The 12,040-nt window shown below is 46.4% G+C and overlaps 1 protein-coding gene and 2 pseudogenes across 1 annotated transcript; 2 read left to right on the top strand and 1 right to left on the bottom strand.

The window, feature by feature from the left end:
* The first annotated feature begins 215 nt into the window (after positions 1 to 215).
* On the top strand, positions 216 to 1,229 carry LOC147450231 (uncharacterized; annotated as a pseudogene).
* A 148-nt stretch (positions 1,230 to 1,377) lies between these two features.
* Positions 1,378 to 4,439, bottom strand: LOC147450230 (uncharacterized; annotated as a pseudogene).
* A 478-nt stretch (positions 4,440 to 4,917) lies between these two features.
* Positions 4,918 to 7,658, top strand: LOC147450229 (pentatricopeptide repeat-containing protein At4g13650-like). Its single transcript, XM_086519510.1, has one exon. It carries the CDS (start codon positions 5,269 to 5,271, stop codon positions 7,555 to 7,557), a length of 2,289 nt encoding a protein of 762 aa, XP_086375636.1. The 5' UTR covers positions 4,918 to 5,268; the 3' UTR covers positions 7,558 to 7,658.
* The last annotated feature ends 4,382 nt before the right edge of the window (positions 7,659 to 12,040 follow it).

The raw sequence follows: 12,040 nt of genomic DNA, 5'->3' as shown, positions 1-12,040 counted from the left end.
GGGCAGGTGGGTGGCCGGGGCGACTTTCCGTGCGCGGACAATGATTGTCAGTTAGGGCGTTGAAAGGGATTGCTTCAGGCAAGGTGGGGTGGCGGGGTGGCGGGCCAATTTCATATTTGAATTGGGGAAGGTTGTGCAACAGAGCAGGTGTAGGGGTGGGGGTAAACCCGAGCTTTTGAACAGGGGGCGCAGGCGGGTGTTTTGTGTTGATGAAGATGCACGCCTCCGCCAGTGGAGGGGCAGCGGTTGGGGGGCCTTGGGGGTGGGATTTGAATGGGTTGCTTTTGCAGCTACAAGGCAATGAGAGCTTCGGGGAGCTTGATGGTGCTTGGAACGAGTCCGAGGGGGGGTGGTTGGCGCTTCAGATGGAAACTCAAGTGATATGGATGACGTGGAAAGTTCTTTGAAGAGCATCAAAGTGGGTGTTTGGATGCATTTGCTTTTGCATCAACTAGGTACTTTGCGTTTGATAGACAAACATACGGGCTTATGATAGCTTCGATTGAAAGTGGCCAAACGATTACCATAAGTGCTCTCAAAGCCCATGACAAGCGAGGTGTGCTAGACTTGAAAAAATGGGCAAGAATGAGGGATTCACTCCACGTAATGGTTGACCAAGGTGGATCTTCGCGTCTTGTTATTGGGAATGGAAAGTTGATTGCATGTATAGAAGATTGGGAAAGCATTGTTTCCGCATGCCACTCAAATGACCATTTATGCTTGCGGGCAACGATGGCATCCATTGCATGTACATGGTGCACAAGTATTAGACAGCATGGAATCCCACTTGCTTATGTGAAGGAGTTTTTGGACTTGTGTGTTTGCGCATCGTTGCCCGGGTTGGGGGAATTGGAGAGCCATGACACCACTTCCACAAAAAATTGCCCGGGTTTACAAGACAGACAAAAGAGTCCCGGCAAGGATGAAGGTGGTGTTGAGGAACATACAGCGCCGATGGATGATATTCAAAATGTGATCAACGCTATTGCCATCAAGCACAAGGCTAGATTGGTAGAGCGGCAATCATCGTCATCGAGGGGCTTCATTCAACTTGTGTGTCATCGCAATGGGGAGGCACGAAGAAAGGGCCATGATCATCGAAGACTGCGCACATCAAAGAAGTGTGGATGCCCGTTTACTATCGTCATTCAACGCGTCTATGATATAAAGGAAAGTGTAAGGATAAGGGTTCATGTTGGGCACAAAGGTCATGTGCCGGGATCACGTGAGGATCTTTATCACTTGCCGGTGCATCCTACTGTGAGGAAATGATACATGGAAGATTTGTTTGACGTTGGAACATGTCGCTATGTCGCAAAGATGAGTGTCTCCAAGGAGCTATTCCACTTCAATATGGCATTGCCGATAGAGCAAGTGTCACATAGATTCTTCATGATACCAAAGGAAATTCAAATGATGGCATATCAGCTCCGATCTGAAGGTAAATAAAGCCCTGAATGTCTCCTTGCTGGGATAATCATAGGTTTGTATGGGCTTATCAGTAGGGTGGCCTTCAAATTCTATCAACAGTTGGGCATACCGAGACTTGAAGTTGTCCTCTCTACCACATTGCATTAGATTTTCCATTGATGCATATAGGGTTTCACGCATCTCCTTGGGAGCCTGCAAAAAAAGTGGGCAGGCATATCAAGAAACATATACGAGATAATCTATAGTTCACCCATATCAGCCCAGGCACACACAGATAAGCTCTCACACACAGAAAAGCCAAGGCACTGACAGATAAACCCAAGCACCAACCAACATAAATCTAGGCATTGACAGATAAACCTAGGCACTACCAAAAAAACCCAGGCATTACCAAATAAACCTAGGCACTAACAGATAAACCCAAGCACTAACAGATAAACCTCTGACACGCAGATAAACCCACGTACACATATACAAAACCATATTACAAACATGTGGAAGCAAGTGCTCCACCCATGCTTTGTTGGTATGGAACCAACATAGCAAGACAGTACATGCAACTTGTTGAGTTGTCCCATCTTTGTCCACCTCCCAACAAGATTGATCAGCATGAACAACTTTATTGATGGCCAATAATGAAGTCATACACTTGTCAATCACCAATGCTTGAGGGCAAATGTTGTTCATTCTGTGGAACACAAGCCTTAGTGTCACTTGCAAAGCAATGCTTTCTTGAGATGTTCCTACATCATGTGTGCACAACATAAACCACAAGGGTAAACCAATTCCATTTTGATTTGGCAATACGGGTGCATATAGTGGCATCCCAAAAACATTTGTTTGAACGTGGAGTCTATTGCCCAAGCATTGTTTGTTGAGAAACGCAAGCACATGCGGATCATCCAATAATCCTGAAGAATGAGTATGAATGGCCTTTCCATCTCATCGAAGGCATCCGGGTTGTAGGTTTGCCCTGATTGTTTTGCTCTCTTTACTTGAAGCTTTGGCCGCTTTGAAGAGCCGACAAGAGCAAGAGCCTTATCTGCCGGCCCTTCATCCTCTTGCCCCTTCTCCACATGCTTTTTAGCCTTATTCTTCACACCATCCCTCTTTAGAGCAATCTTAACCTCCGGCACCTTCTCCAACTGCCCCTTGCCCGTGTGCCCTTTCACCTTGACCTAACCATTTTATCAAAGAAGAGGAAAACCATAAGATTAAAAAAAACAATTCATTGGCTTCTTGCACAACACTTGAGTGGGTTACCTCATCAACAACAAGTTTCCGCTCGATGGCCTCACGGACTTCCACCTCTTTCATCCTCTTCAACCTCTTCACATTTTGTTGCTCGGGGACCGCCGTACCTTCTTTCTCTTTCACATCGGCCTTGGCCTTTCTCTTGTTCACCTATGACAAAGCACTCAGACATAAACCCGGGTGCAAGGACCAAAAACACTTGCAAGGCACACTTTCATTGCAATAGTCTGCCTAGGGTCGTTTGTTGCATACCTGTGTCTTGGGTGGCTCGGAGCCTGCTGTGCCACTCAACTTCTTTGCTTGACCACTCTTTTGAACCTTCAAGGGACTTGATCCTTCAAGCACAATCATATCCTGCACACATTGACACCCGTGAACACCTTACAGTCGACACAATTTTCAAAAAAATTGCACAATACTCGAGCACTGACAGACCCGCGCACAGTCCTACGTGTTTAGTTTGTTGGTCCTCCTTTGGAGCCTTAGGAGCCTTTGGAGGCCCTGGTCGGGTGCCCGCTGTGCCGCTCACCTCCTTTGACTGGCCGCTTTTTTGGGCCTTCAACGCGCCTGATCCTTTAACCAGATTCAAACCCTGCACATTTTAAACACCTAGGAGCACTTAACAGCTAGCGATACTCGGGCACTGACAGATAAACCCAGGCATTTCTCCTACCTGTTTTGTTGGTGGGATCTCCTTTGGGGCCTTTGGGGCCGGGGCCTTCTTCAAACTAGCATCTTGGCATGGCTCCTGAGGTACATCCGATGATAGAGGAGCATCTTGACCCTGCACAAATCTTACATGTTTTGTTGGTTGGGCCTCCTTTGGGACCTTTGGGGCCTTCTTCAAAACAGAGCCTTGGCCTTGCTCTCGAGGTAAATCCACCGACAAAGGAGCATCTTGGCCCGGTGGCATTGCAATCTTCAAAGGCGTTGCAATCTTTGGGGCCTTTGGAGCCTTCTTTGAAGCAACACCTTGGCACGGCTCTCGAGGTACATCCGTCGACAGAGGAGCATCAATCTTCAAAGGCGTTGCCCTCTTCAAACCCTGCACATGTGAACATTTAACAGCAGGCACAAATTTCCCTTAAACCACACAAATCTTCGGGCAATGACAGATAAACCCGGGCATCTACAGAAAGAGTCCTACTTGTTTTGTGCGTTGGATCTCCTTTGGGGCCTTTGGAGCTTTCTTTGAAGCAACACCTTGGCACGCCTCTGGAGATACATCCGCCGACAGAGGAGCATCTTGGCCCTGAGGCATTGCAATCTTCAAACCCTGCACACGTTGGAACAAGTAAACCCAAACGTCCACAGATAAACCCGGACATTCACAGGTAAACCTGGGAACTATCTTACTTGTTCTGGCTATTGGGCCTTTAAAGCCCCCTTCTTCACTTCCTTGGTCACAGTAGCAGCAGGCTTGCATGGCTCCAGTTCTACAACCGCCAATGGAGGAACATCGTCATTGTTTGGTCCTTTCCCTGCTTTCTTCTTCCTTTCCCCGGTCACAGCAGCAGTCTTGACCGGCGAAGGCTCCGGAACAACATCGGGCTGAGACACTGCAAGAAGGAGCTCCCCCCCCACCTCTTTGACCTCCTCAGCCGATGTTGGGCCCGCCCTCGACCACGTGGCTCTCATTGCAGGCGGCTTTTTGGCTCCCCCCCCCCAACCCTTCCAACAAACTTCTTTGGCGGAGGTGTAGAGTAGGCGCCCCTCATTCCCTTCCTCCCTCCCTTCTTCGCCTTGCCCGCCATCTTTGCGCAATCCTAGACAGAGCTCCCCCTTGCCCGCGATGCCCTTGAAACCCCCTGGACAGACCTACGCGATGCCCTGAAACACCCCCTCAAACCCCAAAACAGAGATGGCAATGTTGAACGCTGATCTTGCAAGCTGTACTACGAGGTGCAAAGTGAAAGCAACCCGGGCGACGCCACGGACGACCAACAGGCTCCCCTCATTGCTTGAGGTGAGATGAGGTGACACACCCCACTTCAAAATCATGGCGGGGATCCCGTCGGATTTCCCCCCCCCCGGTCATAATTAATGCCGACGTGGATTTCCGTCACCATCTCACCCCCGTCTTGAGGCCACATCACCCGCCCGGTGCCACGTTGTCCCGCCATTCGTCGCCCAGGTTTACCTCCGAGCCCGGCCCCGCCGAGCGGACAATCCCGATCGTCTCTCCCCAATTCCGCGCCGTCCATCCCATCCACGAGCTTCTTAAATGTGCATGTGTATATAGTCCTGAGGCCCCGCGAACGAACTCCCTATCTATCCGATCGTACGTGGTTCTGACGCCTGTGCGAGAGACGTGGCAGGTAGAATCTGTGCACTGCCTTTCTCATTAGTCTTTCACTGGCGTTGGAGTCTACGAACTTGCTCTACGCATCCCTACAACCTCAGAGCCCCCCGCCCATAAGGATCTTGTGGAACACAAACCAGAACAAGACATGCCGGTTTCAGAAAGAGCTAAGAGGAGATGAATTAGATGATCCGCGGCCATCGCTACAACGAAACGATGGAAAATTGTGTGCAGAGACAATTTGTTGCCATGCGACGCAGACGGAGACAGGACAGCTGTTGATGCTGCCCCCATTGAAAAAGATCGTTTGCTCGGACCAGGAGAATGTGATCCATGTGTCACCGTTTGATTACAGCAAGTGTTGTGAAATCTCAGAGGATACTTTTTTCACCTTACTCCGGTCATGTTCAAATCAAAAGGACCTGAACAGGGGCAGCAATGCACATGCAAACATTGTGAAGACTGGTCTTTTTGATCAGAGCAGGCTTATCCACATCACCCTAATTAATATGTATGCCAAGTGTGGTGCACTCACAAGAGCGCATGTATTGTTTAATGAGCTTCAGGCCCAAGATATAAAGTCATGGAATGCACTAATTGCAGGATATGTCCAGCATGGGTATGCTGAGAAAGCATTGGAATGCTTTGAGCAAATGCAACAGGTGGGTGTTGTCCCAGACGCGATCACTTTTTCGTGTATCTTCAAAGTGTGTGGCACCTTGAGATTAGTGGATAAAGGACAAGAACTACATACTCAGGTTGTAGACGAGGGGTTGTTGGAGCATAATCTTTTTGTTGCTAATTCTGTGGTGGATATGTACGTGAAATGTGGCCTGGTCGAGAAGGCTCGAGAAGTGTTTGATAAACTTCCTCTCCGGGATGTAGTCTCTTGGAACACAATAATTGCAGGGCATGTGCAACATGCACAGGCTGGAGAAGCGTTGAAGTATTTTGACACAATGCAGAGTTCTGGCATTTCTCCTAATGCAATAACATTTTTGTGCACCTTGAAGGCCTGTGGTAGCATAGGGGCTATTGCGAAAGCCGAAGAAATTCAATTTACAATCATGGAGGAGGGCTTGTTGCTAAATAATGTCAGATTGGGTACTGCATTGGTAGACATGTATGCAACTTGTGGCCTTTTCCAAAAGGCAGAGGATGTGTTATGTGAGCAGCCAGTTCAAAGTGCAGCTTCTTGGAATGCACTTATCTCAGGATACATCCAACACGGTCATCATGAGGACGCGCTTAGGTGTTTTGATCAGATGCAGCTTGAAGGCTTGTCACCAGATGCAGCCACTTTCACGTGTGCTTTGAAAGCTTGCGGAAGCTTAGGAATAGCAAGCAAGGGACGCTTTATGCATGCTAAGATTGCCAAGGAGGCCTCTCTGATGAAAAATTGTGCCGTTGTAAATGCATTGATAGACATGTATGCCAAGTGTGGCCTCCTTGAAGATGCACAAGAAGTGTTTAATGAGCTTCCAAGTTGTGACACAATCTCTTGGAATGTTCTTATTGCTGGGTATGCTCAACATGGGCATGGCGACACAGCTATGAGGTGTTTTGAACAGATGCAGGCTGGGGGCTTCCTTCCAGATGCAATCACATACGTTTGCATGTTAAAGGCATGTGGCTGTGCAGGAGCTGCAGAGGAAGGCCAGAAAATGCATGCTGAAGTTGTAAAAGAAGGTTTGCTAGACAAGAATACCGTGGTGGCAAATGCTTTAATAGATATGTACGCCAAATGTGGCTTGCTAGCGGAAGCACAGGCAGTTTTTGACAGTCTCTTACCTCGTGACGTCATTTCATGGAGTGCACTTATTTCTGGATATGTTCGACACATGTATCCTCATGAGGCTCTTAACTGTTTCCAGCAGATGCAGCAGGAGGGTGTATCTCCAAACTCTGTGACTTTCCTTTGCATTTTGAGAGTCTGTTGCAGTGTAGGAGCTGCAAAGAAAGGCCAAGAGCTACATGCAGAAATTGTTAAACAGGGTTTGATGGAGGAGCATATAGCTGTCGGCTCTGCATTGTTAGATTTGTATGCCAATTTGGGCATGCTTGCGGAAGCACAAGGGGTGTTTAATGAGTTGCCTGTCCAGAATGTCGTGCTGTGGAACTCTTTGATTGCAGGATACAGCTTACTTGGAAAGCCAGAAAATGTTTTCGATACATTTGATCAAATGGTAGATGAAGGTATAGAGCCAGATCTTGTCACATTCACAACTCTTCTCAGTACTTGCAGTCAGAGAGGTCTATTAGAAAAAGGCCATGTATTCTTCGAGTCCATGAGCTCAGAAATTGGTACCCTCCCCACTATAGAACACTACAACTGCATGATTGACTTGTATGGTCGTGCAGGCTGTCTAGAAAAGGCAATAGCAATAGTAAGGGAGATGCAATGGGTTGCTGATTCTACAGTGTGGCATACAATTGTAGGTGCTTGCCAGAAATGGGGAAACTTGCAGCTAGGAAGGTTGGCACTTGCCAATATAGCACAGTTTAATGAACAAGATGGTGCTGCATTCATTTGTGTTAGTAACATATTTGCTTCCTACTTGTATGAATAGCTTGATGCAAACCTCAACGACCTGAAATTTGACGAAGTGTTTCCACCCAAAAAGGCTCTACCAAAAGTAACGAAAAGAATTCCAGATGGCTAGTTTTTTCTTGCAAGGAGTGGAATGCAAAAGGGTACAATGTGGAAATTGGGATAATTTGCCACTGCACAGTTGACACCCATGCTTTTTGCAACCTCAGGTGCCAAAAGTGAGGGAAACAATTCAAACAGGACCAACAGACGGATCAATCTACTGGTCGTACGGGGCGGGGGGGGGGGGGATGGCAAAAGTTAGGGAATGGGCTTGGGGCTTGGAACGGCAAAAGAAAAAAAATAAATCTTTTTTCAATTTGTTTGAGCTACAACTTTGACCATTGAATTGCACCAAAAAAGGCAAGAAACATGACTCATAATAGCAAAATATGCCAATAAAACATTGATGGCGTTATGGCAAAATACAAGTAGATAAGTACATGCTTCAAGGGCTCAACATAGCAAGTGATTAAGAGGTAAAGCTTAACTAGAGAGGGGGTGAGACTTAAGTCCACAATGGCATATCAAATCCCGGAAGTGCTTGCTTCATGACAAGTTGAAATATGAATCTCCACAGGTTGAAAGTTGAGATCAAGAGCTGCCTCTGCCTGTGAATGTTCATTGGTCGAAGTGGTTGTAACGGAAGGACACGTTAGACGCTTCTTAGACTCTTCAAAACAACTAAATTGAAAGAGAAACACGGCACATGAAACATGAAGTGGTGGAGTTCTACCCCAAAAGAGCAGTGACCCAAAACCCTCGCGACCCTTTCGATATTTCTCTATATTGCTTCAAATTCGTACATCACCCGTGGTTGTGCATTGCATCTGTACATGGGAGAATGCCAGAGAGAGCCCACAGTTCATATTTAAAGGCCACTAGGTCATCTAAAACAATTTACATGAAAAGCATCAAACTTAAAAGCATATGGTCCAAAAATTGGCGCTAGGCAGTTGCCAACATAAAATACAGAAACTTGTACAATTGCCATGTCAGCAATTAGCAGTCAACGCAATTTTCAGGCGTTCCTACACTGCCACGTTAGCATGTCAGCGCAATTTTTGGGCGTTCCTACATAGCCATGTCAGCATGTCAACGTGGTTTGCAGAAGATTCGTACAACATTGCCACGTCATCATCTTGTTACGTCGGGTCATTTGTGTGTGTGTGTCTTTGAATTTAGACCCCATTGGATGGGGTTCCAAAAGTTAGCTAGAAATTAGGATTTTAATCCTAACCCTTCTTTAATAATTGGCCACTCGACGAGGATCTGTAAGTTGGTAAAGACCTTCTTCTTCTGCTTTTGCTAGTTAGACTCGGGGAGCCCTAACCCATTGGATCGATTACCGTGATTACATTATATTTGCATAACAATTGAAGTTAGCTCAAAAATATAAAAGGGTCATTCCAAGGGTCAATTCCGAGGGTCATTCAGTTTTCTCATTCCATATCGGAGATCTTGATATTCTGTTGTAGCAAAATTAGCCATTACACCCAGATCGCGCTGATATGTAACGAGTGCCTTGATGCACTAAGATTACATACCCAAGAAATCTCACACAATTAGGAATATTCAGTGGTTGGCACATCACAATGTAACACCAATGCGCGCGTGCGCGCGCGCGCACACACACACACACATATATATATATACATATATGACACAGAAACATATAGTCGGTGATGAACACTCTCCCTACAAATAATCATCCTGATTTGAGCTATGAGCTGTCCAACGACTCCCTCATCACTCCTCCCGCAAATAACCTAAAGAGGTTCAGGCCATGAGATATAGAGGCCTTTTACAACCAAATGCTCCCCAGACCATAGCCTGCGTCGCTTGGAGGTTTTGAGAGTAACCACTGCTCATACTATTCCAATACTCCCTCCATAAATAACCATCTAGGTCCAGGAAATGAGTAACGACAACACTTTACAAACATTCAATACTCCCCCCATAAATAACCATGGGATCAGGAATATCTCCCAGACCCAAGCCCAAGCTCATGCTCATGCTCAGGCTCAGGCCTTAGTCGCCCTTTAAAATTACGTATTTTAGTTTCACAGGTAACTAAAAATCGATTTTTTTGAGGACCAACGTAGCTTCAGGTGACCGAACATTGTGTTGTAAAGCACACCGCGATCCTCTAAGTGATACGCTTGTTTTGAGTTATCACACACTTAATAAAAAAACGGATCATTAAAAAACATAAAAAACGAGTGAAAACAGACGCCTAAAAAAGTAAGCGGTTAACCTCGAGGTTATTCACCGACGCTTGTAGGGTGCCAAAGGCACATGCATTTGTGCTCTGGATGTGTGCTAGAGACGGAGCAACTAGAGAGAATTTGGATTTACGCGAGTTCTCAATATCCACCTACCTTAGGTTCATGGCTCTCGGCGGGGACCCAAGGTAGTACAAACCAAGACCCGAACATAGCGGCTAGTGACTCTTCCTCTGACTATGACGTCATGGAGGGTTTCCCAATGCCTAATCCGGATAGCTCAAGCCAAGACATGCATGCCATGGGCCCGCGGTCCGGGCCGAGCGTGCTTAGACGCTTGATGGAAACCTTTAGTAGAGCCACTCGCTCCGAACATGGAGCTAATGATGTAAATGAGGGGGGTGGGGAAGTAAATTCTCCATTCATGACCAACGTAGACCCTATGCCCTTAAAGAATGTGCACGTGAATACCCCATTCACTGCACCCCCTGACTCTTCAGAACTATTCCCCTCTGAGGTTATATTACCTGATGGTAGAAGCCTTGCCGAAGTGCAAGAGGTTGAGCGATATGTCATTGCGGCTAGGGAAAAGAAAGTTGAGAGTTTATGCAAGGCAGAGCAACGAAGAGAGTTAAAAGAGAAATCCCCTATGTCAATATTCTTGCTAGGAGAGCAATCGAATGCTCCTGACTTAGAAACCGCTAGATGGAGCGTTCTTAAATGAGAACTGGGAATACGAACTATAAACGGAAACTCTAACCGACCTATACACAGGTCACACCTATCACGTGGGTTGGTTATATGTCCTACAATCCACAATTGGTGCTACTAATGTGGAGGATCAACAACAAAGAGTTTGTGAGGTCATTCATAGGGTCATTGAGTTAGAGAGACAGAATAAGGGGATCAACATGCCTTCAATGGGTCTCATGAGATTCTTGGATATAGGAAAGGCTAAACAACTGACCTTATCGCAAATGGAGACTCCCTCGGTAAGTCCGATGGATCCTCCATATGTTGTTTCGCCAGGGGTCTTGGTGCAATCTGAGCCCACAAGTGATAGCTTTACCTTTCCAAGTTTAGCTCATCTTTCCCTTGATGACACCATGGCTACCATGCCTACCCCAATGATGGGCATGCCGAGAAACACACCATGGACCTCATTTGTTAGTAAAGCACCACTACATGGTAGCTCAATGCCTACAACAGTACCTACAAGTGCGTACCAATCGTATGCACCTATGGCTCATCGCACTCATGTAGTCCCTACCCCTCCCATTGTTTCAACTACCTATGCTCCACAACCACAACACCCAAGTTCTTATTTCCATGGGACTATACCGGCTAGCATTAGCATGTCACATCCGACGTCTGCTATGCCTAGGGCCAGACATATGAAGTTTGGACCACCACATGGCACAACATCGTACCCGACGTGGAACCCAATTGCTTCCTATGTGCCAAGCCCAATGCCAATACCTACTCCACATGTAGTCTCTGGAGCATCTTCACCCACGGTGCCTGCTCACTTAAATGACTTGGCAAGATTTTATCAAGCTATTGGTCGATCTATTGCTGAGAACAGTACAAATAGCCAAGCTCACACAAAAATTTAGTGGAGACGGGGATGTGAGAAAGCATATCGAAGTGTTTAAAAAAATATGTGATTCTCTAGGAGAACACAATGACCTGCATAAGAGTAATGCTTTAAGCCTAACGTTAAGTGGGAAGACAGAGGATTGTTATAGAACCATAAGGGTGGAAGAAAAAACGATGTACCCTACTCTTAGGAGACTGTTCTTGAAAGAATACATACGAGAGGGAGTGCTTTGGGGTGTAGCCACTCAGCTCCCAAAAGCCCAACAAGAGGAAGGAGAGTCAGTGAGAGACTTTATTAGTCGCTTAAAGCATTTGAATTCTCATTGCAATCCAAATGAACGCTTCAACAATAACCAATTTCTTGATAGATTCATTAGGGGATTACGACATGAGGATATCTACAATGGCTTAGTCATTAGAGGTATCACCACTTGGAAAGCAGTCACCACCAATGCGATCCAATTGGAGGATATTTTAATGATTCAAGGAGAAAGAGTGTCTGTTGAGCCTAAATCTATTAGCTCGCAAGCATCAGGGCATCAACAAATGACCCTAAATCCTATTGCTAAGGAGCCAAAGATAGCCGAGATGACTTTAGCAGATCTCACCAAGGCTATTCAAGAGAGTCTTAGAGACAAT

This window comes from Adiantum capillus-veneris, chromosome 9 (genome assembly GCF_014529385.1).
Source record: "Adiantum capillus-veneris isolate H3 chromosome 9, ASM1452938v2, whole genome shotgun sequence".
NCBI lineage: Eukaryota > Viridiplantae > Streptophyta > Polypodiopsida > Polypodiales > Pteridaceae > Adiantum > Adiantum capillus-veneris.
The sequence above is the reverse complement of the archived record's forward strand: the minus strand, read 5'-3'. Positions and strand labels throughout refer to the sequence as shown.

Coding starts and splice junctions, on each gene's coding strand:
- LOC147450229 (XM_086519510.1), top strand. CDS start 5,269: ATGCTGCCCCCATTGAAAAAGATCGTTTGCTCGGACCAGGAGAATGTG.